The sequence below is a fragment of the Kockiozyma suomiensis genome (genome assembly GCF_038497685.1).
Source record: "Kockiozyma suomiensis strain NRRL Y-17356 unplaced genomic scaffold V2V93scaffold_3, whole genome shotgun sequence".
In the NCBI taxonomy this organism is placed as follows: domain Eukaryota; kingdom Fungi; phylum Ascomycota; class Lipomycetes; order Lipomycetales; family Lipomycetaceae; genus Kockiozyma; species Kockiozyma suomiensis.
The window spans coordinates 389716-414215 of NW_027117666.1; the positions used below are offsets into that span (position 1 = coordinate 389716).

At 43.9% G+C, this 24500-nt stretch overlaps 10 protein-coding genes across 10 annotated transcripts; 2 read left to right on the forward strand and 8 right to left on the reverse strand.

Annotated features, from left to right (window-relative positions):
* Positions 1-17: 17 nt before the first annotated feature.
* On the reverse strand, positions 18-2472 carry V2V93DRAFT_390216 (uncharacterized protein; the record flags this gene model as incomplete). Its single annotated transcript, XM_066912394.1, has 4 exons — positions 18-1901; positions 1966-2040; positions 2099-2211; positions 2325-2472. 4 exons carry the CDS (start codon positions 2470-2472, stop codon positions 18-20), a joined length of 2220 nt encoding a protein of 739 aa, XP_066767397.1.
* A 204-nt stretch (positions 2473-2676) lies between these two features.
* On the reverse strand, positions 2677-4612 carry V2V93DRAFT_332505 (WD40-repeat-containing domain protein). Its single transcript, XM_066907677.1, has 4 exons — positions 4260-4612; positions 4026-4191; positions 3661-3970; positions 2677-3596 (listed from the first exon to the last, which is right to left on the reverse strand). The coding sequence occupies exons 1-4, from the start codon at positions 4298-4300 to the stop codon at positions 2773-2775; spliced, it is 1341 nt and encodes a 446-aa protein (XP_066767398.1). The 5' UTR covers positions 4301-4612; the 3' UTR covers positions 2677-2772.
* V2V93DRAFT_365436 (armadillo-type protein) lies at positions 4583-7541 on the forward strand. The gene is made up of 3 exons (XM_066909073.1): positions 4583-4810; positions 4876-5994; positions 6043-7541. Exons 1-3 carry the CDS (start codon positions 4751-4753, stop codon positions 7387-7389), a joined length of 2526 nt encoding a protein of 841 aa, XP_066767399.1. The 5' UTR covers positions 4583-4750; the 3' UTR covers positions 7390-7541.
* V2V93DRAFT_365438 (Sen15 protein-domain-containing protein) lies at positions 7448-8215 on the reverse strand. The gene has a single exon (XM_066909074.1). It carries the CDS (start codon positions 8160-8162, stop codon positions 7620-7622), a length of 543 nt encoding a protein of 180 aa, XP_066767400.1. The 5' UTR covers positions 8163-8215; the 3' UTR covers positions 7448-7619.
* A 38-nt stretch (positions 8216-8253) lies between these two features.
* V2V93DRAFT_343562 (uncharacterized protein) lies at positions 8254-11004 on the reverse strand. Its single transcript, XM_066907847.1, has 2 exons — positions 10127-11004; positions 8254-10063 (listed from the first exon to the last, which is right to left on the reverse strand). Exons 1-2 carry the CDS (start codon positions 10900-10902, stop codon positions 8584-8586), a joined length of 2256 nt encoding a protein of 751 aa, XP_066767401.1. The 5' UTR covers positions 10903-11004; the 3' UTR covers positions 8254-8583.
* Positions 11005-11352: 348 nt separating this feature from the next.
* V2V93DRAFT_390223 (SNF2 family N-terminal domain-containing protein) lies at positions 11353-15578 on the reverse strand (the record flags this gene model as incomplete). Its single annotated transcript, XM_066912395.1, has 7 exons — positions 11353-11470; positions 11530-14519; positions 14576-14850; positions 14907-15192; positions 15244-15284; positions 15339-15392; positions 15440-15578. The coding sequence occupies 7 exons, from the start codon at positions 15576-15578 to the stop codon at positions 11353-11355; spliced, it is 3903 nt and encodes a 1300-aa protein (XP_066767402.1).
* A 2115-nt stretch (positions 15579-17693) lies between these two features.
* V2V93DRAFT_365442 (uncharacterized protein) lies at positions 17694-19249 on the forward strand. Its single transcript, XM_066909075.1, has 2 exons — positions 17694-17995; positions 18057-19249. The coding sequence occupies exons 1-2, from the start codon at positions 17838-17840 to the stop codon at positions 19066-19068; spliced, it is 1170 nt and encodes a 389-aa protein (XP_066767403.1). The 5' UTR covers positions 17694-17837; the 3' UTR covers positions 19069-19249.
* A 13-nt stretch (positions 19250-19262) lies between these two features.
* Positions 19263-21400, reverse strand: V2V93DRAFT_378630 (DAHP synthetase; the record flags this gene model as incomplete). The annotated part of the gene is made up of 11 exons (XM_066911968.1): positions 19263-19339; positions 19396-19476; positions 19542-19720; positions 19788-20366; positions 20424-20486; positions 20536-20589; positions 20644-20695; positions 20754-20811; positions 20868-20966; positions 21030-21077; positions 21143-21400. 11 exons carry the CDS (start codon positions 21398-21400, stop codon positions 19263-19265), a joined length of 1548 nt encoding a protein of 515 aa, XP_066767404.1.
* Positions 21401-21599: 199 nt separating this feature from the next.
* On the reverse strand, positions 21600-22847 carry V2V93DRAFT_365451 (ATP synthase subunit delta). The gene is made up of 5 exons (XM_066909076.1): positions 22654-22847; positions 22562-22584; positions 22154-22284; positions 22004-22092; positions 21600-21943 (listed from the first exon to the last, which is right to left on the reverse strand). The coding sequence occupies exons 1-5, from the start codon at positions 22786-22788 to the stop codon at positions 21824-21826; spliced, it is 498 nt and encodes a 165-aa protein (XP_066767405.1). The 5' UTR covers positions 22789-22847; the 3' UTR covers positions 21600-21823.
* Positions 22848-23464: 617 nt separating this feature from the next.
* V2V93DRAFT_365457 (60S ribosomal uL11 domain-containing protein) lies at positions 23465-24421 on the reverse strand (the record flags this gene model as incomplete). Its single annotated transcript, XM_066909077.1, has 5 exons — positions 23465-23603; positions 23661-23956; positions 24021-24068; positions 24133-24231; positions 24296-24421. 5 exons carry the CDS (start codon positions 24416-24418, stop codon positions 23561-23563), a joined length of 609 nt encoding a protein of 202 aa, XP_066767406.1. The 3' UTR covers positions 23465-23560.
* Positions 24422-24500: the final 79 nt, after the last annotated feature.

Here is a 24500-nt window from a genome sequence, read left to right on the forward strand (position 1 = left end):
CTCTTTGATCAACCGATCTAAGCTAGAGCAACATAGTTAGCCGGGAAGAGCTTTCTTTCGCCATTGTAAACTCCGCTCCACCAATCTTCATCTGGAAACTGAATATCAGTAATTGTTGCCCCCTCCGGAAAGCTCAACTCATTGTCCTCCTCAGCAACATATTCATACGTGGCGATCGCGGTAGGACCAGCAGCGCCAACTCCAAGCGAAGGGACGCTCAAAGTGGGGGCTGCAGGTTCCTCACTTTCAACCTCAGCTTGTGGCTCTTCTTCTGGCTCGTGTGTCTCTGATAGAGGAGCAGCACTTGCCTCCTGAACCTCGACATAGTTGGCTGGGAATAGTCCACGTTCACCCTCGCTATTGCGGCCAGACCACCATCCTTCGTCAATCTCTTCTATCTCAACAATAGTTTCTCCTTCAACAAGATTGATCTCATTGTCCTCCTCCTTCATATATTCATACACGACCACAGCGGTAACGCCACCCGCTGGCGCTCTTGGAGTTGATTCGACGTTGATGACAGGCGCGCTACCCGTAATGCCTCCAGAAGATAGAGCAGCAGCGGCCGCAGCTCGTCCTTTTGCAAATGCATTCTGCTCTGGCTCCTCCTCTTCAGCGGGCTCCGGTTCTTCCTCTGGCTCAGGGGTAGGCTCTCTGGCAGGAAGCTTGGGTCTACTAGCGAAATCAATTTTAGGAGGTGCAGGAGCCTCTTCGGCTTCCTCTTCGGCTTCCTCTTCGGCTTCCTCCTCGGCTTCCTCCTCGGCTTCCTCTTCGGCTTCCTGCTCGGGTTCCTGCTCGGGCTCGGGTGATTTGGACGCAAAGCTAGTGGCAGTACGTGAAATCGAAGTGGTCGAGGCAATGGGATGTGCAAGACGGATGGGAGAGCTATCTCGTACCCCAAAGGAGGAACGATCCGGGCTCTTTTCAGACTCTTCCTCGTCGTCATCGTGATTTATTGAAGAGCGAGCAAAACGATCTCGGAGCGATGCAATACTGGAGTGTGGCTTTTCCTCTTCTGTTTCTTGATCTCTGTCAGATGTCGGAACAAAACTCGGCGATGATGAAGAAGAAGAAGGAGCATGTGCTGAGCCACCATTCTCTCTTGCCTTGCGCTCTGCCCATAATTGAGCAGGAGTCTTTCCACCTTCGTTACCAAAGTTCCTCATACCTCCAACAGTCCTAGGTGCAGAAGAGAATTGGTTACCGGGAATAACGGGAGCTGTTCCGTATGTCTTTGAAGGCGCAAATCTGCTAGTAACGGAAGATTTCTCAATCTTCGGCTTAGGCAGTTCAGACAGTCTGCCAGAGGAAGTCGCGGAAAAGGCCTTTGCACGCTCAGCGAGACCTAGGGGTTTCGCTTCCTCTTCTTTTTCGGGCTCGGAACTCTTCTCAATTGCCTTTGATTTCGCAGCACTTTCTTCATTCTGCTTAGCCTGAGCTCGAATTGCAGCAATGTCAACTTTGCCAATCGGCTGATAGGCACTCTTGATGATTTCGGGTTTCTCGGCATCCAGTTCCTTTCTCGAAGCAGTTGCACGAATTGCAGCGACATCGACTTTACCAATTGGTTGATAAGAGCTCTTTACTGGTTCGATAGACGAGCGTTCCGAAGCTGAGCTCTTGCGAATCGCGTCAAGATCAACCTTTGTTGGCTTGTAAGCAGAGGCGACTTTGGTGATGGAGCTTTCAACAACAGGTGGAGCATCACCCCAATCATCTTCAGCGGCAGCAGAGGTGTGATGGGAAGATCCATATTTAGGCCGAACTGGAGGAGCTCTACCGAATTTAGACGCAAGATCCGCAACAGAGTACTTGGATCCAGAAGCGTCTGACACCTTTCTAATTATATCGTCCGGATCAGCGTCGTCAACTGAACGGGCGGTGATCTGAACGTGGTATCCCTAAGTGGTAATTCCAGTTAGATGCAAATCCATAATAAAAACTCGAGGGCTTTGGATGTCATACGCGGAGAAGCTTTGCTACTGACCCGAAATGGGCGCTAAAGTAACCCTTGGCTCTCTCTGGAACGCCTTCCCCGCACTACATTCATAAGGTCAGAATAATATTAAATAGTCGAAATAGATAAAGGCGGACATACCATCCCAATCAAGACAAATTTAGGAAGCTGCGAGTTGGGCTCGATGACTCGGGCAAAGGCATATTGGATCTTTCCCTCGGAGAGTTCCTCTTGCAGATCTTGTAAGTCGCCGGCTACATCAGGATAGAATTAATATCTATATTTTTGAGAACACAGCAGCATGCCAATCATAAATATCAATTTGCCATTATGTCCGAGTAGCTTTAATAGACTTCAAGTGACTTACTACCGGAAGCTTGCAGCTTCAAAGTGTTGTTGTTGAACCCGGCACCGTAGGTGAACACTGCCCAAGAAATGTTTGGATCCCCGGCAACAATGGCATCATAAGCCGATTGGATTTCTCGTGCATTTGAAGATAGGTCAATAGCAGCCATATCTCAGAAAATAGACTTTGTTTACGTTGGCAGTGTTTCTGATTTAATTGCGTCTATGGAAGGAGTTCAAGGCATCATTCACTGGTTTGACAGGCGCAGCAACTGCCAGGAATAGTATGTCACGTGATGATTAGTATGGTCGAGCAATCTTACGCGTCTTAGCTATAAATTGTATTTAGTATTCGTTATGGTCGGACAGTTATCTGATAGTAATACACATCTATTACGCAATTTTTTTATAGTACATGGTCCCAGCCAGCTCTTTGGTATATACAGTAGACAAGCTCAACATCAAAATTTCTAAGTCATCCACAACCGTATATCCAACTGCGAAGATGCCGATGCAACCAGACATCGAATTCTCCTAGGATCGATATTATTTGCAGCAATGCTACCGGTATTTATATCGCCATTAGTTGTCTGCTTCGTGACTGCTGATGGCGCCCATTTGAGCGCACAAATAAAGTGATCGTGAGCGCTCTCAATTGTTCTTACGCACTTTCCTCCTTGCAGTAGGTCCCAGCATTTTATGCTTTTATCATCGCCTGCAGAGAGTAAATATTTGCCTCCGGGATGGAACACAATGGCACGCACCCAATTTTCATGACCTTCCAGAGTTTTAATTAGATTTCCTCGTGAGTCCCAAATTTTTATCAGTCTGTCTCGTGCTCCCGTCGCAAAATACTCAAGCTGTCCAGAAGTAGCAGAAGGCACACGGCCTGATTTAGTGAGTGCAGCTATTGCAGCAAAACTAGAAGGCGGTGCAACTGCACAGCACTCTATGGCATGCTCATGAGCTGGAAAAACCACCTTGCAGTCGCCATCGACGGTGCTGCTGACTCTCACCGTCTGATCTGATCCAGTAGAGATTATCAATTCGCTATTTAAAGATACATCAATTGACCTTATCCAGTCACTGTGGCCCGTAATAGTGCGTAGACAATAGCCTGTATCTATTGCCCAAATTCGGATGGTTTTGTCCCGAGACGCGGAAGCGAGTCGCGCTCCGTCGGGCAAGAACCGAACGCTAGAGACGGTGTGATCATGCCCTTTCAATGTTTTTATATTTTTATAGTCGTCGTTTGTGTTCCATAACTTTATCGTCAAGTCTGATGAACAAGTTGCTGTAAGTTATCGTTAGTCTGCATCCAGTTGGCTCTTTACGATCTGTCAAATCCTGCTACTTACCCAGTAGGATATTATTCGGTCTACCACCAAAATCCAAGTCTGTTACGCTTTTAGTGTGGCCTTTCAGAGTCTGCTCCAGTTCGCCCAGCTCCCAGTCCCAGATCTTAACTGTTGTGTCCTCGGATCCAGAAGCCAAGATAGTAAAAATCGGATGAAATGCCAGGGAGGTAATAGCCTGTCTATGACCTAGAAGTGATACTTTTGGCGACCGCGGAAGCCAGTTTATTGAATCCTCGACTTTGGAGGACGATGAAGGCAGATTGTCTAGCTCAGACTGCAAGGTGGACATCTTTGATTCCAGGTCTAATATCTGTCAAGAAGTAAGAAACGGCTGATTAGAACTGTCAGTTTGAACAGCAAGCTACCTTTTTTTGCAACCTCACAACACTAGTCCATTTTTTTTCTAATAGTCCATCATAATTGCGCGCGTCTTCCTCATAGCGCCCCTGCTCGAATTTAAGATCTTCAACTAACGCATTATGAGCTAACTGAAGACCAGAACCAGCCAGGTACTGGAGAATCGATTTATGCCTATTTTGAAAAACGTCAGTACATTTAGAATATCTGGCAATCACTCTTGATAGCAATTCGAAACTTACAGCTCATCGCGTTGCCGATCTGTCAAGAAGGATGATGCCATCTATCTGGCTCAGGCTCATCAGCTACGCCGGTCTCTCGCTATCAGATAGCCGCGTATTATATCAATTGTTTAGCAAACAGTCCCAACACGTAGTATTCAAACTAAGCATGTTAATCAGAATCCTCTCGAAAGAGCTCTTCCCGATCAAATAGAGTGTGATCTAGTAGTGTTGTGGATGATATCCGATAGCCAGAAGTCGCGCCGCGCGTTTGATAAGGTTTTCTGAACACAGACATCTGTGCCATGCGGCGAATTCGCAGCATAAATGCATTACCATCAAGTATTTAGGGTGGTAAACAAGTTAGGTTGCAGATTCCTGGAGTAGATGTAAACAAACAATCAGCCTGCTCTCATCTCTGAACCCACCGACAGCCTGTGCAGTTCTCCAAATAAGCGGCTCCAGATCCAGGTTTAGCAGCCAGATATTCTATTTGTTTCTTATAGACTGAAATGGCTGATCAGGAAATTGACTATTCTACGCTTCCGCTAACAGAACGCGTTGTGCACAAGGTCAGTTACGTTTTATATCTAGTCATTGTGGGTCGTTTGCAGCTAACCTATTCAACACAAAACAGATTTGGAAAGTACGCTTAGGTGCTTATGAAGAGATCACCAAGCAGTTCACGACTTCGGGAAGCGAAAACGATCTATGTTTTCGTCCCTTTTTAAGCGATCCTACCTTATACAAGAAGATAGTTACGGATTCAAACGTCGCCGCTCAGGAGGCCGGTATTGGATCCTTGGTTGCCTTCTTACAATATGGAGGGACTAATGCTTGCCAGAAACTAAGAGGAACTGTGGTTGCTCCTCTTGTGGAAAAAGGACTAGTATCTATGCGCGCCGGTACGAAGCAAAAGACGGTAGACGCCTTGCTATATTTTATTGAACTTGATGCGCCTGATCCAGTAGTAGATGAGATTCTCCCAATTTTAAGCAACAAGTTACCGAAGCTCGTTGCCGGAACTACAATGTCTTTACGCGAAATCATCAAAGCATTCGGAACCAAAACAGTGCCTCCGAAAGGGATCGTGAAAGCTTTGCCAAAGTTATTTGCTCATTCTGACAAGAGTGTTCGAGCAGAGGCAACCAATTTGGCTATTGAATTGTACAAATGGATGGGTGATGCACTGAAGGCTGTGCTTCTTCCAGATTTGAAGCCGGTGCAGCAGAAAGAGTTGGAAGAAGCATTTGACTCAGTAAAAGGAACAGTACCTCAGCAAGAGCGTTTTTTGTTATCTCAACAACAGGCTGCTGCTGCCGCCAATGGAAATGGAGCATCTGGAGAGTTGGCTTCCCCCGAAGAAGAGGAAGAAATTGACCCTATGGATCTGGTTGAGGCAGTTGACGTGTCCGGTAAAATCCCAGGTGATTTTTATGAACGAATGGCATCGGCGAAATGGAAAGATCGGAAGGAGGCAGTTGATGACCTGTTAAAATTGACTTCTGTTCCGAAGATTTCAGATGCTGATTTCAACGAACTCATGCGCGCCCTGGGAAAATGTATACTCAAGGACGCTAATGTTGCCGTGGTGACCACTGCCGCGAATTGTGTTGAGACTCTTGCCAAAGGTTTGAGAAACTCTTGTGGCAAATATAGATCAATAATTTCTGCCTCATTATTTGAACGATTGAAAGAGAAGAAACAATCGGTCTCTGAGGCTTTAGGTGCCGCTTTGGATGCTTTATTTGAAGCAGTGAGTCTAATCTGTTATCAATTTATTTCTAGTGTCTAACAAGTTTAGTCTTCTCTGAGTGATTTCCTGGAAGACATTCTCAGCTTCATGAAGCATAAAAACCCTCAAGTCAAGCAGGAAACTGCCTTGTTTCTTGTTCGTTCATTGAGAAGCGTACGAACAATCCCCAAGAGCGCAGAAATCAAGCAGCTATGTGACGCCTGTACGGTTTTGCTGGCTGATACTGCAAAGCCGGTACGTTCAGCAGGAGCTGAGGCAATGGGTACACTTATGAAGATGATTGGTGAACGAGCGATGACGCCATATATCAGCGATCTTGACGACATTCGAAAGAATATGATCACTGAATTCTGTGAGACAGCTACAGTTCGGGCTAAACCTGAGAAGGTGGCAGCTCCGCCGCCTCCTGCTGTTGCTGCAAAGGCTCCTACTCAAGCGAGAGGAGTGGTCCGGTCTCGACCTTCGGCGGCCGGCGCCAAACGACAGTCAGGCACTCCTACCATTTCTAGTGGCAAGATAGTCGAGCCATCGTCTAGCTCTCGTATTGCCGCTCCCGGTGCACATACGTCTAGAATTGGAATGTCAAATGGTCTTCGGAAAAAGACTGAGGATCCTGCCTCTGCTGCTTCTCCCCGCGTAGTGCGTACCTCTTCTGCTACTTCGGGAACCCCTCCCAGAAGTACAAGCGGCCGCGGCTTGACGGGAGTTTCTCTGTCATCTTCGGCTTCTACCAGTGGGCACGGTGGTCTATCCGCTGCTGATAAATTAGAGCTGATAGAGCTAAGACGCGCGAAAGAAGAATGGTTGTCAAGTAATGCTGCTTTGCAACAGCAAGTGGACACACTTCAAGCTGAAACTACAAAGTTGACCAGGGAAGTTGCGGATTTACAGCTTAATAATGCTCAACTTATTGAGGAACATACAAGAGACATGCTTAGCGTACAGTCCAAAGAGACCCAATTAACCAGAATTCGAGGCGAAGCAGATAATGCTCGAGCTCAAATATCTAAGCTGCAACGGGAGTTGGATCGGGCTAGAGCAGAATCTCAGTTGGTAGGAAGGCAATCTGCATCGAGTCCAAATGGAATTGACAGTCGGGATGCAAAAGAACACTCACAATCGTCGCTTCAAGCGCGTCAGTCGAGTACGATTCGCACGTCGGACGAGGAAAAAGAGAATGAGTTTGGCAGAGTACAGCCGTCGGCAGCAAAGAGAGCATCAGTTTATTCTGGATCGCAGTTACCCAAGCCTGGTTCGTTCAGTCCACAGTCCGACGGAACTGACGGTAGAATATCAAATGCTGGCTCTGTGGAGAGCTGGAAGCGCGCGGCTGAGGTGACGAGTCAACTGAAAGCTAGAATAGAAGCGATGAAAGCCAGACAACTACGTCGATGAGGATTATGTTCAGTCATATATGTACAGTCTCGTCAGCCTGTTTGTTCGATACCATGTATTTTAGTCAATTCGTGATGCAAATGTATTTTATCGTTATTTATATTTACAATGTGAAAAAGCAACCTCGAGCAGTATGCTATGCTCGTGAACACTAAAGAAACCTCATTTTAACGCCCGGGAATGCATAAATCAACTTTTCTCGCAACATTTCTTGCTGTAATTTTCTAGTCTTAGCCATTTTTTCGCGGTTTGATCAGTCCATTGTGCACGAAATAATAAACCACAGTCGAATCATCCGTATACATAGCCATCAAGATTCTTTTTATAGATTCGTTTGTAAACGCTTCCAAGCTTTCAAAAACAGACACCCATCGTCGAATACTCCAGTTTGATTCTGTCCTAACTGGCAGTATCCATTCGTGAGATGGCAATCCGTCGGCGTCGTATAAATCGGTGGCGTATAACCTATCAGTTGGTCTTCCCAGCACAAACACCAATTCCTCTGCATCTAGAAACTTGAACGATTCAGGAGAAAGCGCAGGCATCCTATGTACTGAAAGATCTGTCCATAAATGCTGCAAGTCCAGGTTTAATTTGACCCGATGGGCAAGGTCGGAATTTATAAGATTATTTTCGGCACTCGCTGCGTTGAATGCGCGGTCTGCGAGACCCTGACTGCCGAATTTTGGCCTTGAACTTGAGGACCCGGTAGGAGTAGAATTCAACGATTTCATCATTGAAGTTCCGACGTCTTGATTGGAAGCTTGAGACATATTAAACAGCGTGTTGATTTATGCTGTTCCCATTCATAGAAATGTAGGCAAAGTACTCCTCTAGAAAATATAAAATCTTACTTGAAATCTGGTGAAACTTTAAATATTCTACCTGCGTGAACACGATGAAGACAATGAATGATGTAAATTGAAGCTGCTGCTCTATTTTACTTACAACTCTTATATGATTTAATTGCTCTTTTTCGATTTTTCGTTAATGAAAGTTTGCTATATCCAACTATCCAACCAAGAAAAAATTCATCACCATATGCCATGCAGGAAAAACTAAACTCATCATTATAATTTACCGCCTCTTCAATTCAGACTACAACCGTGTCAACAATAATATTACATGCTCCAAAATTCGCAACCATTGAAAATGCAACACTCATACAAAAACTGATCACATAACAGAACCGATTTAGGTACGTGAAACAAAATCTATAACCTTGTTTCGAACAGCGGAAACCATAGACTCTCTAGCTTCTTCTTTAGGATCTTTGGTTTCATTCGTCTGTGGCTTAGTATCCGTGGGTGAGTCTCCCAGGAGCTTGTACTCAGGAATTTTACCCTTTCCAATGAGAGATCCGTCACTGTGGAGAGTGATTGTACTAGCATCACCGTCGGATCCAGACACATGGGCATTTGTTTCTTGCGAGACTTCAGGTCCCTCTCCGTTGTCAATGTCTTGTTCACCTTTTAATTCGTCGTCATCTTCTTCTTCGGCTTCCTCAAGCATGTCCTCATTCTCAACTTCCTCCAAAGATTCCTCTAAGATTCTGTCTTGAATAAGCAGAGCTGACTTGTATGCTGATGATGACGTAGGCGTGCTTAGTGAACTAGCAAATGAATCATTTAATAAATCAGCTTTAGCGTATTCTTTACTGGACATCTTTCGATCGCTATAAAAATCAAGCTTCATAACCTCCTTTCTCGCAATAAGAATAGCTTTATGTAAAGCTCGGCGGCGTAAGCTTAATTCTTTTACAGTCATTGATTCCAAATCTAAGGTAGCATGATGAGCATGACTTTTTGCATGGCTGTTTGCCTCTGGATCTTCTTTTTCTTCTAGTCCGGTACGCATAAATCTTGAACGAGACCGTACTTGCGTGTAATAAAACAATAACGATCGAAGTAGTTCGCGCCGTGACTGCTGAAAAATCAAGTATGATACAATTTCGTTCATAAGAGGTGCTAAGAGAACAATGTCGTCTCTGCTAGAACATACGAATTGTTCGATAGCGTCAATCTTTTGGCGATCTAGGCGTAATTTTTTCAACTTCCGCATCAACCCACCAATAGTAAAAATTTTCTCGATTGAGGCTTCGTCTCCTTCTTCGTCATCGCTAAACCAAAGGTCCATACTTTTGTTTTCCTCGTCCAAAGTTTTTGGTTTAGAACTATCCTCGGCAACAGCGGATAAAGAGCGTTGATGTCTATTCGCAAGCCGGATCTGTTCGTGCTTTTCACGAGCTTTCACAGACGACGACTCAATAGAGAAGTAATTCAGTGGAGTTCCTTCTACAATCGAATATGCTTTTTTGGATTTGATGCGGTCAGGGATACCCGGATTATTGGGATATTCAACAGAATCTTCGAGATTGTTGACGCGTCTGCGCTTTCGAATCCATCTCCTTCGTCGTACGAAACTGTGAAACCACACATGAGCACCATGCCAAGCTTTCGACGAAAATCCGATTGAGTATGACCAGCCTTGATCGTCCACATCATACGTCATATCTATATACCATGTTCTCCATATCCATTCCCAAGATGGATCAGGAACCGGAGTTGATAAAATATCGAAAGGGGAATATCTGAAATCAGCATCAACCCAGGCCGAAGGGTCAAATTGCAGTAGACTTTGTGAGCTGAACAAGGGAGCACCAAACATGAAAAATCTGACACAAGCAAAGTTAATATGAGATAGAGATAGAACAAGCAAAGGTTCAATTAGCACGCACCCCCGTTGGTTTTCGTATAGGATATCATACGCAATGTTAGGATCTGCACTAAATATTCCATTACCTGCAGCTGAAACCACGTTATCAACCTTGTGTTCTTCTTTTAGACGCTCATAACCACGTCTCGTAAATCGTGAAGGGATAATAGGCAAAATGTCGCCCTCGTCACCAATGATGTATTCACCATCCTCATCAACTCCATCTAAAGATGTTGGACAGCAGAAAAAGAGACAGGATATTATTTTCAAAACTGTCCGCTCCAATGTCATCGTGCATGTTCTCCTAGAGTATTTTCGCCGATGAATGGCTTCTGCAGGCTCGCCATAACCATCGTCCTCGCCATGCTGTAGTAAAGGAGCAGATTCGTCAGAGGTGACTTCTGTGGCATTCAAGGTCAGTGCCATAGTCGGATCCTGACTATCGGCCTGCTCGGCTGAGCTCGATGGCCCATCGCCGTGGTCGCGGCGATCAACAGAGACAGGCACCTCCGGCTCATCTGCGGCCTCTGACTTTCTGGCTATGGCTACGGCATTTGGCTCCTCTCCCAATAACTGCCGTGCTTCTCGTATCTGGACCTGTCTGCGCGCTGCTGCTGCGCCGTTGGTGTTGTTGTGTGAACGCGGTATCAGCGGCTCGGCAGCTTCGTCTGTCGTACGATCGATGAGTCTGATGCGGCGGCCAGGATGAACTGCGCGGGTGCCGCTGCTGAAGAGCGTGCTGCCGGCCTCGAGGATATCGTCCGCCGGACGAGTGATAGCCTGGAATATGGAGCTCATAGGACATAACCAGCGAGAGCAGAGAGCTGAGCAAGAGACAGAGATGACGGAGGACCCAACATGCTAATCCCAAACAAGAAATAAATCTGCGGCTCGAAAGAGATGAGCCCTGGAGGCGAATTAAGCCCATCGACGTCATTTTACGGTCAGCATTGTATTCTTGCTGTTTAATTGGCCACCGCCGTCGTTCGTACGAATCCTTGTTTACTCTATACTATACTTGATATGTACTAAATAACTGACCACATTGTGAACATTGAATGGAATACAATCATACAACATTTTGCATACACATCATAATAAACAACTCAGAAAACAAAACAAAAATGTGTGCCTGACCGCAGCATGTATTTCTTCATGTAAAGCTATAACCTCTCGGCGCATAATCTCGCCAACCAGGGCATGATAAGCATTCCTAACGATCTATAAGATCAGCTAAATCCTTCCCTTTCAATCTCGCGCCGCAAGCTTTCCATTTGACTCAGCCTTCTGTCGACGTAGTTTGGCATACATCTCGGCAACCTTTCGCGATGATACCTTTGCAGGCCAAAAGTAACTCGCAAACACCCTATAACAACGTCAGTAAGAAAAATCAAAGAAAAGTCACAGTGGATAAGAAAAACTCACCATAAATGTTTATGAAGTTTTCCTTGATCTTCATGGGCAGCAGACGAAACCCTGCGCTGAATGTGGTCGCCAACGCTGATCAGTTCTCGCTTAAGAATGTCTGCCCACTCTGCCCGATCAATTCCAACACCGCCTTTGCGTAACCTCCGCAGGCTCTGACGCACAGGATGCAACATATCCTTGCATGACTGCTCATCCATACTGGAATAATCACTATGATCATCATCTCTCTCAATTTTTTCGCGCCGATGAGCAGATTGCGCTGCATTAGATGTTGACGGTGCCTTTGTACGCTCCGTTTTGGGACGTTCCGCTTTAGAACGTTCAGGTTTGGCAGTCTTTGAGCGTGGGGGCGCAGCTGCTCCATTCGAGACCGGGGGATTTTCATGCGAGTCTCCGGCTCGTGCAGTTTCGCTTTTAATTGCAGCAGCAGGTGCTGGAGATGCCGAAGCCGAACCTGCATTTATCTTAGCCGTCTTATTAGCTGATCGTTTCCTGCGCCTTGCATCCTTCTCCGCATCATGAGGCTCTGGCTCCTTCAGCAGTGATATAAGGTATTCAACGCGTCGCCCTAAGTGGACTGGCCCAGGCATCTTTGGACCTGACTTCTCTTCTTTAACTCGCTCTTCCTTTTTTTCTATTCGATGCTCCTCCAGGAAAAACTTCTCGCTTAAGCCCAGTGTGGGATCATCACGAATACTGGCCCACGCTCCATATCCATACTTGCGTACACCAACAAGTAGCATGTTATCGTCCTGTACATCCCACGAACAACTCCATCCATGAACTGACTTCACGTGGCCAGTGAGTTTGAAATTTTGAGAATCATCTTTAGGAATCGCCTCATCCAGAGTTCGTAAATCAATAGGTCGCTGAAGAATGAGCTCAGCATTCAAATTCTTCACCAAACCTTTATACTCAAACAAAACAGCTTTACGCTCTTTCTTTTTGCCAGCTTCAGCGGGAGGTAGACTCTTCTCTAGCTCGAGCCGCCGAGCTTCCTGGCGAGCAATAGCAGCCGTACTTAGCTCTGTCATCTCATCAAACACTTGCTTAATGCGTTCAGGATCTTTATTTGAGAAAGAACCGTCAGCAACAATCTGATCCCAGCGCTCGCGCAGGTTTCCATAGCGAAGTATAGATTTGTAGATACTGCGAACATCACGCTCGGTTAGAGCATTAGGATCACCAGCTCCATCAGTCTCATGCTTGCGTTTCATTGCTCTCTCCTTGCGTCGATTTTCACGCTGATCAGAGCTATCGTCAGAGTCATTATCGTTGGAAAGTTGTTTAGTTGCAGCCTTCCGACGACTACTCAATTTAATTTGTTCTTGCAAGAAATCCTCTTCCCTCCGTTTTTGATCTTCTTCCTTGATTCTCGCAAGATCAGCTGCAGGGATAATATCATCCCAATCGACATCGGCCTTATAATCGGTGACTTCAAATTGCTTCAAAAACTCTTCTCCACCTAGATGAGATTCACCCAGGTCAGGTTGAGTCTCGTGATCCTCAGCATGCTCTAGCACGTCATCCAAATTCATGTTTTCAAGTTTCTTCTGATTTTCATTGGCTTTGAACATGTTACCAGCACCAAATTTCAAGATAGCGCTCAGCTCTTTGCTGGTTGGTTCGGTCTTCTTAGAAGCACCACTGGTGTCAGTGATTCCAAGCGAGATAATTGCGTACTCTAGAATCATCTTACGTCGTGCTCGCTCAAGAACCTCTTCCTCGACAGTGTCTTTTGACACGAATCTGTAAACCATGACATGCGATTTCTGTCCAATACGATGCGCACGAGCCATGGCTTGCAAGTCAGCTTGAGGATTCCAATCAGAGTCGAATATAATAACTGTATCAGCCGTCATCAAATTGATTCCGAGACCGCCAGCACGCGTACTTAACAAGAACACAAAATCGGGACTTCCAGGTGCATTAAAATGATCTATTGCAATTCTTCGAGTCTGAGCAGGAATAGTTCCATCTAATCGTTGAAATGGTAGGCCACGGTGCGTGAGGTAGTCGCCCAAAATATCCAGCATTCTCACCATCTGGCTAAAAATAAGTACTCGGTGACCATCTCGTCGTAGTCGGCCTAGCAGCTTGTCGAGAAGAACCATCTTGCCGCTGTTCATAATCATACCACGAAATATTCGCTCATTACTGTGATCTCCATCTACTGAATTCAAGAATTGATTTTCGGCGTTGGGAAACAAATATGGATGGTTACTGGCCTTCTTTAGTTCCATCATAATGTTGAGCAGACTTAATTGAGAACTTCCAGTAGCCCCAGCATTCAGAGCACTATAGTTTCTCGAAATAATATTTTTATAGTATTCCGTCTGCATATCAGAAAGCTCGACTCGAAGGATGCGCTCCGACTTGGAAGGCAGAGACTTCTCGACATCCTTCTTTAAACGACGCAAAATAAACGGTTTTAAACGCTCATGAAGATCTTTGATGTAAGACTCTTGATTAGCTCCCGGAGTTTCAAAGTCAATCTCAATATCAATATGGATCTTCCCAGGCATAAGAAAATCAATCAATGCGGCCAACTCTCGTATATTGTTTTGCAATGGAGTACCAGTGATGAGCAGTCGGTTTTCCACTTTGAACTCTTGTAAAGATTCATACAGAGCGGACTCCGAATTCTTCAGTCTGTGTGCTTCATCAACAGCAAGATATCGCCATTTGATGCTTCCAAGCTCGGACCGATCCTTTAGAATGTACTCATAAGTGGTGACCAGAACATTAAATTTTGGCTTCTTCTTGTTTCCATCGACATAGAATTCATGCGTTCTCATCATTCTGCGCGATTCAGTGTTTCCCAAATAAACAATATAGTTAAGATCAGGTGCCCACAAATCGATAGTTTCTTGCCATGCTGGGACAGTAGACAATGGAACGACAACCAAAAAAGGACCATGCTGTTTTCGAGCATAGACTAACCAAGAAAGAAATGCAACGGTTTGAACAGTCTTCCCAAGACCCATCTGAAAATTTTGTTAGATTCACTAGAAATGACTATCAATCACATTAATATTCATACCTCGTCGGCGAGGATACCATTCTCGTTTCGAGACCATAAGAAAGCCATCCAATTAAGTCCAGTCAGCTGAAAGTCGCGCAGCTCTCCATTCTTAACAAAAGACGGTTGCTCGGTAAGCTTCTCAAAACGAGGTCTTCGGTTGCCATAATTGACGCTATTCGATGGCAAGAGCTTTGAATTCGATCGAGCAAGAAATTGTTCGACAGCACGCGGTGCAATCTTAGCGACATACTCTGCATCCTCCCAAGTGCATGCGTCATAGTACAACCGTTTCCCTAAGTTCAGGTTAGCAACTTCGCAATGCTTTGGCAACAAAACAAATTGCACAAACATTTTACAAGATAAATTAGTTTCTTTTTACCATCTGAACTAGATCTCTCAGATGACACGACTCGTTCGACAGTTTTGAACTCTTCATAATTTTCTCTCATGCGCTCGCGTTCAATGTCCATAGCTTCGATTTCTTCTTGAGTAGTCGAAGGGTCACTGCGGATTTGCGAGTCAAGGAAGACACTCTGTCGAATATAATTGTCGAGACGCTTATTTCCTTTGAGACTTGAAAGATCTTGGTACGTTTCCCATGTATTGTGAAGATGCGAGATTCCTTGCCATTTGATCTATATACCTGTCAGATCAATAGTTTCCGTTGAAAAAAGGTGATTGCTTACAAAGTATTCGAGATCGACGTGAGGATCATTGGTTCCATTGTCTGAAAACAATTAGCCAATAAACATTAAGTTACTCTATAATATATTTGACATACCTGGCCCGTCAGCGATGGGACGATGATCAAGAACGAGATCAATTGCTCGGGTTTCTAAAGCCAATTAGCCAGGAAAAGATACATACTAGAAGTCGGTATACCTTCAACTTCGTAATTATCCAAAGGAGCTGTATTCTGAGACTTGACTTCATAGTAATCCTCTTCGCTGAGTTCAAGGTCGTCGTCCATTTCGTCTTCGTTGTAGTTCATAACCTTATTATTTCTAGTAGAGAATCTCATCTCCGAAACAGCACTACCATTCATCTTCCTTCTCTTTTTGCGAGAGCGGGAATTGCTGTAATCATCACTATCAGAGGATACTGTCTCTGATCGAGATATATTCGTAGCTAGACATTCATTCGGTTAGCCAGGCCATATCAACCAAATCACAAAATAATTTTACATTTGGCCAACTCTCGTTTAGAAGCCTTACGAGACTTCACAGGAATGTCGTCGCTATCATCTACCCCGTCAAACTATATATCATTATTTTAGCTCATCGTTGTCATATCAAAATATCAGAAAATCCAAGAAAGCATACCTCAACAAACCTATCGGGAGCCGTGTGTGACCGGTTCTTCACAATGTTAGCACTCTTGCAATCACTAGTATATAAATTAACTGAACTTACACTCCTTCGTAAACCATAGAGTTCCGGATCAAAATACTCAGGTTTTCTGCGAGATTTTGTGGATTTTGACTGTGCGGGATAGTTGTTGCTATCACTCTCTGCACCAGACAGGTGCTCAGTAGTAAGAGAACTATCTTTGGAATTACTCTTTTTTGATATTCTCCGAAGATCTTCTTCTTCGGTTTCTTGGCTGTCTGCATCATTCGCTTCCTCATCAGCACCAGTTGTGTCGTCTGCTTCATCTACATCGCCGAAATCTGATTGGTCAGACCTTCTGGAAAGAGACTCATCGTCTGTCGACCCATCACTATCGACCAGATCTTCGTCTCCTGTATGGCTATTAATTGCATCCGAATCTTTAATTGCCGACAGCTCCTGTGTGCTGGTGCTATCATTTGGGGTAACGATGGCCGCGCCCGATTGCATGATCGACAGCGCCTCAACTGCCGTTTCTTCGTTACTCATTGCTGGATAATTCCAAAAAGATAGCTGCAATAATCAGTTACTCTGTTAAAAGAAAAAGGTCAAGCCGACAACCTGCGCGATGGACAAAAACACAGTCTACATATACAGCTATATGTGGTGGCGTTCGTAACATGGGTACTATGCGGTTAAAGTCTCTCATTGAAATGGGCATGCAATCGACGGTCTCGTTTTTTTTCATCTCCAGACGCGAGACGCAAAGTCTTTCTATACTTGGAAATAGTAAACAACGTCGCTGAACCAATAATAGAGACCGACCGCGTTCCGCTAATCTAGCACTGAAACAGCGATAGAAGAAATGCAGTGCCCGAGAACATCAATCAGAAGTTCCATGTCAGACCCAGACTCCACCAGCATACAACTGTGAAAAGCAATTTCCAGATTGTCGAGCTTGAATACGTGAGGAAATAAAGATCCGGAGGGACTTACCGAGAGACCGCACGAAATGTATCATAGCACTCGCACCTAATAAAAGACAATTCGAAAATCACGCGTGCCCACCAAATCAAACAATACCAAATTAAGTGATATGAGAATGATTAATTGTAAATTGCCTGGTCAAATGCAATCAGAAAATGTGAGTAAGGCCCAAGCAGTTTAGTGTAAGACGATTTCGAATATTTCGCTGGGAGAAGGCGTTCAAAGCTGGTAGCACAATACGCAAAAAGCAGGTCGCATATATTCACGTTTAGGGCATATTGTCCACCCGTCTGGCCCCTTGCTGGCTAATTTAATGATTCCATACTTCATCAAAAGAAAAATACAGAGATTGAAAAATAGAAATAACTGATTAGGCATTTTAAATAGCTTTTTTGAAAAAATACATATACCTACAAAAAAAATCGATGATAACTGTGAGATTCGAACTCACGCCCCTTTCGAGATTCGAAACCACGATAATCGTGATAAGAAATCAAATTCTTGAGTCGAACGCCTTAGACCAACTCGGCCAAGTTACCCTCGCAACATCTAAACCAAGTTTCCTGCGCGGCTATATTCCGTAAAAGATTGTATAATAAGTATAAACTATTGAATTTCGGAAAAAAACTGTTTTATTTCCGTAATATCAGAGCTTTTATGGAGCATGATTCTATAAGTAGATGACTTTTAAAATATCTTGTAATCGGTTGTGAAATTCGCTTATTTGCTGAAATTTGCGAAGCGTAAGCATCATTTCTCTCCTCTGTATTGATTACGTCAAAGAGTCGTTTGCGCTTAGTGACGGTTAACCGCGCTTAAGGATGCTGCATCAACTTTTACCCCATCTCTGTATAGACCCGCGTCGCGTTTGATTCCTTTATTGACTCTTATCGCACGCATTTGTGCCCCTTTAAGTGTGAACTACATGCGTTCTCTTTCTTTTCATATCACTCAAGAGCCGTACAATGGCAAGTAAGATTGCAACAGATATATTACAAACAGGCGCGGCGGGCGCTGGGTCTACAGCTTTATGGAGACAATCTCCAGTCTTCATTGGAACAACTAAATTCGATAAATCTGAAAATTCTGATAGAATTCTGGTAACTGGGGGTGCGGGATTCATGTATGTCTTTTTTTTGGTTTTCTTCGAAGTAGCATTCATCTAATAAGATGGGTTAACATAGTGCGTCTTGGGTCGTGCGACATCTCGTCCTGCAATATCCTCACTACTATATAATATGTTTTGATAAGCTTGATTATTGCGCTTCAAAAAACAACTTGGGGAGTGTCAAAGGAAAATCCAATTATTATTTTGTTGAAGGAGACATCACAAATGCCAATCAGGTATCTGCTGTATTGAAAGAGCATAGAATTGATACAATCCTACATCTTGCAGCTTTGAGTCACGTTGATCGCTCATTTGGTGGCGATTCGTATGAATTCACGGAAGTCAATGCGTACGGCACTCATGTGTTGCTAGAGTCATGCAAGGCATATGGATCTATTCGTCGCTTTATTCATGTTTCGACAGACGAGGTGTATGGAGAGGTCCACGATTCAGATGATGATCTGCTTGAATCAGCAATCCTAGCACCAACCAATCCATACTCGGCCTCAAAGGCAGCTGCTGACATGCTTGTTAATGCTTACTACAAAAGCTTTAAGCTGCCAGTTTTAATTGTGCGTTGTAATAACGTGTATGGTGCTCATCAATTTCCCGAAAAGATAATTCCAAAATTTATCTGTCTGTTGCAGAGTAATCGGAAGTGTCTAGTTCATGGTGACGGATCTAATACTAGACGATATCTATATGCAGGCGATGCTGTTGATGCACTGGATACAATTCTTCATAAAGGAACCGTTGGCCAGATATACAACATTGGAACCACGGATGAAATATCAAATTTGGATCTATGCCAGCAGTTGATTAAAGCTTTTGGTTATAAAGAATCGCAGTATATCGATCATATAGAGCACACTGATGATCGCCCATTCAACGATAGGCGGTACGCAATTGATGCCACTAGATTGAAATCTTTGGGCTGGTCCCAGAGAACCAACTTCAGTGACGGTATGGCAATAACAATAGAATGGTATCGAAAGTTTGGGCTTTCTTGGTGGGGTAATCTTTCTGGAATTCTAACTGCGTTTCCCATCGGACCTCTGCATGATGCCCGCAGTGCTGGAGCATGTTAGCAGGTTTATTAGGTCTTATGTGATAATTGGATGCGGCATCCGGTGTATCTAAGTCTTGGTTTTAGGATATGTGAGGTAACTCACCTAAAGCATTTGTACAAAATTATTTTTAATTATTTAAGGAAGATTATATTAAAATTTCTCCACAAATGAAGGATCTTATAGGATGATATATACAGTATCAAAGTGTTTTCTTATTCAGTTTGCTCTGCAATCGAAACCATTTTCCCCTTTTGAAACCAATCAGCAATCTGGAAGGCCACGTCCAAAGCTATAGGGGTACAATTAGCAAGATATAAATTAAAGGCAGTTCAAATAGAAACTTACATTGGCTCTCGCTCAGCCTAGGATCGCAAACCGTGTCGTAGCGAATCTCAAGATCCTCATGTGTCAGCATCTCGGAGCCACCTGCGCGCATTAGTATTGCTCTGAGATTAATTCAAGTATTCTGAATCAAACACTAAATGACTTACCGATGCACTCAGTCACTGCATCACCTGTCAATTCAAGATGAATACCGTGCAGTTGAGAACCGGCTTCTTTGTGGACTTGCAGAGACGAGGCAACTTCTGACATAATGTCTTCAAAATCTCTCGTCTTCAGTCCACTGGCTTCAGATGTCTTTGTATTTCCGTGGCAGGGGTCACACATCCTGTATACAAGTTGTTAGTCTTGATAGAATCTTGCACAGCATTAGATCTATGAGTATCTTAACATACCAAACGACCTTGTGCTTGGTCTTTCTCACCGCTTCAATATGAGCAGGAAGAAGCTGTTCAACCTTTCCAGCTCCATATCGCGATATGAGAGTCACCTTTCCTACTATAAAGTCTGGATCAAGAATATCAAGCGCGTCGACTAGTTCTTTGGCAGTCATTGATGGTCCTACCTTCATACCTATAGGATTCATAATACCTTTGAAATATTCAACGTGGGCACCATCCAATTGTCTTGTCCGGTCCCCAATCCACAAGAAATGTGCCGAGGTATTGTACCATTTATTCTTCGCATCTCTAGGGTCGCGTAATCTTCGTGTAAGACTTTGCTCATACTCTAACAGAAGACCTTCGTGCGAAGTGAATAAATCGATCGAGTTAAGAGAGGACGATTCTGCTCCAACAGTTTTCATAAATGACAGACCTTCCGTAATCGATTTCACCAAAGAAGCATAGCGCTCCTTCACGGTATTTGACTGTACATGCGAAAGCGACCAATCGAAAGGCCTATGGAGGTCAGCAAACCCAGATGAAAGACAGGATCTGATATAATTCAAAGTAGCAGCAGAATGAAAGTAAGCGCTAAATATATGTCAGAGATATTGACCGAATTAGTGCAAAGCGGATGAGAAAGCTTACCTGACTAATCTTGAAGGATCTGGGTTACGCTCCGAGGGATCAAAGCCGTTGATATTGTCACCTCTACACCAAAATTAGAGTGATATTAATAATAAATGAATATTGACTGTACCTGAAAGAAGGAATGGTTTTACCATTGACTTCTTCCGTCAGTTTTGAACGAGGTCTATAATGTACTATTAGAAGTGTTAATGATTTCCATCTCATTTTAAGCACTTACTTGGCGAATTGTCCAGCAATACGCGCAATTCTGACAAGCGGAAGTTTGGCTCCTAAATCAGATGGTCAGTTAAGTTTATAAGCGTTTGCTGTTCAGTTTGATTCACCAACCCCAGATCAGAACCAGGGACATTTGAAGAAGAATCTTCATTTTCGATTCAATACGATCCTTAAAGAAAATTATCAGTATTGTTATAAACATGATGAAGAGAATTTAAGAATTACCTGCGAGCAGTAATCAAAAAGCTCCGCACAGTCACCCCCTTGGAGCACAAATGCCTTTCCTAACGCAGCGTCTCGAAGTAGATCTTGCAATCGATTGATCTATGCGCTCGTGTTAGACCATCTCAGAGCGATTTTGACAATACAGTTGATAGCAGAGCTTACCTCGTAAGGACTGACGAGCGGTGGTAAAGCTTCTAATTTTTCCAAAGCCTATACAGTATATTTGTTAACCTTTGATGTCCAGCAGCAGCGGTATGAATATGTGATTCTAATACCCGTTCGACGGCTTGTTCGTTATCGTAAACTACATCCTGAACGATAGGCTTTGAATGCCAAGTGGTCGGATTCCATGCCGCTCCAGAATTTGTAGATTTTGCTTCATCGTCTTTGGGTACTTCGCCTTGGGTGGTTGTCGAGTTCGACCTTAGCTTCGCTGCTCGAATAGCACCATCACTCGGAACCAGTTTCTGTGGGTTGACCTTGATAAAAACAGGTGACTTGGGAGGGCTCTGCCTTGGATTGAATTCTGCCATGTTATATATGAACACGAGAGGTTCAATATTGAACAACTTTAGCTCATTGACCAAACAGAATAGCTAGTGCAGATATTTAGGGCAAAATGAAAATTTCATAACGCGTTGAGTCAGAGTTTACCACGTGCTCCCGCACGTCATGACAGATTTATCCAGAATGCCAGTTCGGCAGTTCGACTATATCTACGACGATACGATTATGTGAATCTAGCAGTAATTACTTTTTAAGCAAAGATACCGGATCGGCAAGATCTGCGAATCACATACAGCAGAATTTAGCCGCCAGTCGATGCTTGACAGTGAACAAGAAAATGGCGTCTGCCAATCTACTCTTAATGATTGAATCGATTTCTTTGCATGTAAAAAATAAACTATTTTTCTCTGTCCGCATATCTATCACAGCATCGCAACCTATTAAATGATCTATTTGGCAACCGCAGACAACGCCTCCAAAACCTCCAACTCAATCTTAGCCTCGACTTGGTCAATCTCACTTCCAGAAGTTGAGTTCTTCTGGGCCTCGGCCAGCTGGGTGCGGATAGCCTAAAATAAGTGTTAAAACATATGAGAGAAATCGGTCTGCAGAAAAATTCAACAAATTACCTCAGCGCTGAAGTCCTCAACTGGATAGGCTTCGATGGCGTTGATGCTCAACAGCGAACCAGGCTGAACGGTAGCGAAACCACCCGAAACTACATACGCGTATTCATTAGACAACTTTAAATCTCTATAGAATCAAAATCAGAAACATACTGAAGAACTGCTTGGTAGCACCACCATCCTCAACGATATCAATGACACCGGGTCGGAGCTGTTCAATGGTAGGAACATGGCTGGCAAGGACACCCAAGTCACCAGTCACAGCGGGAAGATTAACCTGAACGCTATAGAAGAGTTAGAATGCTGATATTAACAAAGCTCTGCAATTTTGACGCTTTTTCGTTGCTTGCCAAATTATGACCTGCTCCTTAATCCAACACGTATACAGTCTCAATCTTCGTTGCAAATAAAACAAAAACATTTCAGTCACTGCTTCATCTAATGACAGACGTAGCAGATGATCACTGGATACGCCTTATGTTGAATTTAAAAGACGATCGATCGTGCACGCAAAAATCTCGTTCTGATCGAAGTATCGAAAACAATTGAAATTGAACTTACACATCAGCGCTGTTGTAAATAGTCTAAACAATTAAACTGTCAGACTATAATTCTTTTTAAATCTCTCAATAGCAATCAAATCAGATGCTAACCTGGTGAGGAAGGGTCAAGCTCAGACGGATCTTGTCGGCCGGGACGTCGGCGTAGGTGCGAACGCATCCTCGGAGAGACGCGGCAGTCGGCTTTGAACGAAGAACGGATCGGGTGGCCAATCTCAAAGCACTCATTTTGAATCTATCGACTGATGGAATGCTGCAAAGGGAAGTGTGTGTTGCGATTGTTGTAAGTAGAAAGGAAGGAGCCGCCCCGAGTCCATCTTCCGAGAAGCGTCTTGATTGGACGCAATTCCGGGTTAGGTGTTTTTGTCTGACCTGTCGTGACTGCGACACCAAAATAATTTGTCTGGTTTACTATTAACTGAGAAAGGTGTTAAATTGTAGAAATCTTTATTATAGCAACTTTTAATTTTTGGCCTCGAGTATATTACACTGCAAAAGTTTAGACAACAGAATACTTATATAGTGAATACAATTACCGTCATGCCTCCAAAACATATTTAGCCTAGTGTTGTCACCAGCTGTATCCAATATTGAGAAATTAGTTTACATTACATTATTCTTCAGTTGTTTACGATTGAGATATATGCTTCAAAAAAGGACCCCCTCGCTCATGCAAAATGCTAGACCGACGTGGTGAGTAAAGAGCAAATCTATTCTTGTTTGCGCCAAAATAGGTACACAATACAGCTGAAAGCGTAAGAACGCATTCCATTGTGCACCAGAGTGTTGGCAAACGGTGGATCAAGTTGACCTTTTTAGATAAAGATCACATCTTGTCCTCAGTCTACATCATCGTGTTCACATTTCTGCCTGAGAATGTAAACTAACAAACCCAGCCAAAAGCATAGAGTAAAAAAGTATTTATTTTCCCTTTGATTAACATACAGCTCTTTTTTTTAATCCATTAACCGTAAAACGCATCCTTTTTCTAGAATATTGTTTATTCGGAAGGAATGTCGATATCACCGCTGTTGATTCCATCGCTATCCAAAAGTTAGAACTATATTAATAAAAAGTTTAGATATGCGCAAAAAACGTACATGATATCGTGGGGGTTCTGGCCGTCGACACGGCATCCAACAGACTGAGCAGTTCCCAAAACCTCCTTAACAGTTCCTGATAGCTCCTTGGCTAAGCTCTTATAGCGCATCTTTCTGGCGATTTCGATAATCTCATCGAGGGGAACGTTACCGCTGTGCTTGACGTTCTTGTCTTTCTTGCGGTCTCTTGGGGGCTCCTTTAGGGCAGTGATGACAAGCGATGACGCAGCAGGGACAACCGAGGCAACAGCCTGGCGGTTCTGGATGGTGAGCTGGACAGTGACACGAATTCCTTTCTGTTATAATGCATAAGTCTTCCATCTCCATAGTTCATTTTTCTCAAGTATTTTAGGCACTCACGTAGTCCTTGGTGGCCTTGGCGATATCTTCACCGACCTTCTTAGGCGACTATAGCAGCATATATTAGTTTTCTTTTGTTTTCATTCGAGTGTAATACACTGTTGAAGCATACCAAACCAAGAGGACCAATCTTAGGAGCAAGGGCGGAAGAGGCACCAACCTCACCACCAGTGGCTCTCAGGTAGATGATCTTAACCTCAGTGGGATCGGACTAATATAACAGTTAATAAGATAGTCCACATATTAACAACCATTCCCTTCAAATAACTACCCACTTTTGGCGGCATGTTGTATGTTGGTATCTGGCCTTCGTAGGAGTACTGTCTATAACCAAACTCGATTATGACTTCCAACTCAAGTGTGCAATCTCGGGAGTTGCTGCGGCGCCAGCTGCGCATAAATTGTGACTGCTATTATTTCTTTAGGGTTGAGCCCTATATTATTATACCCCAACCCTGGATACGCTCAAAATATGCGTCT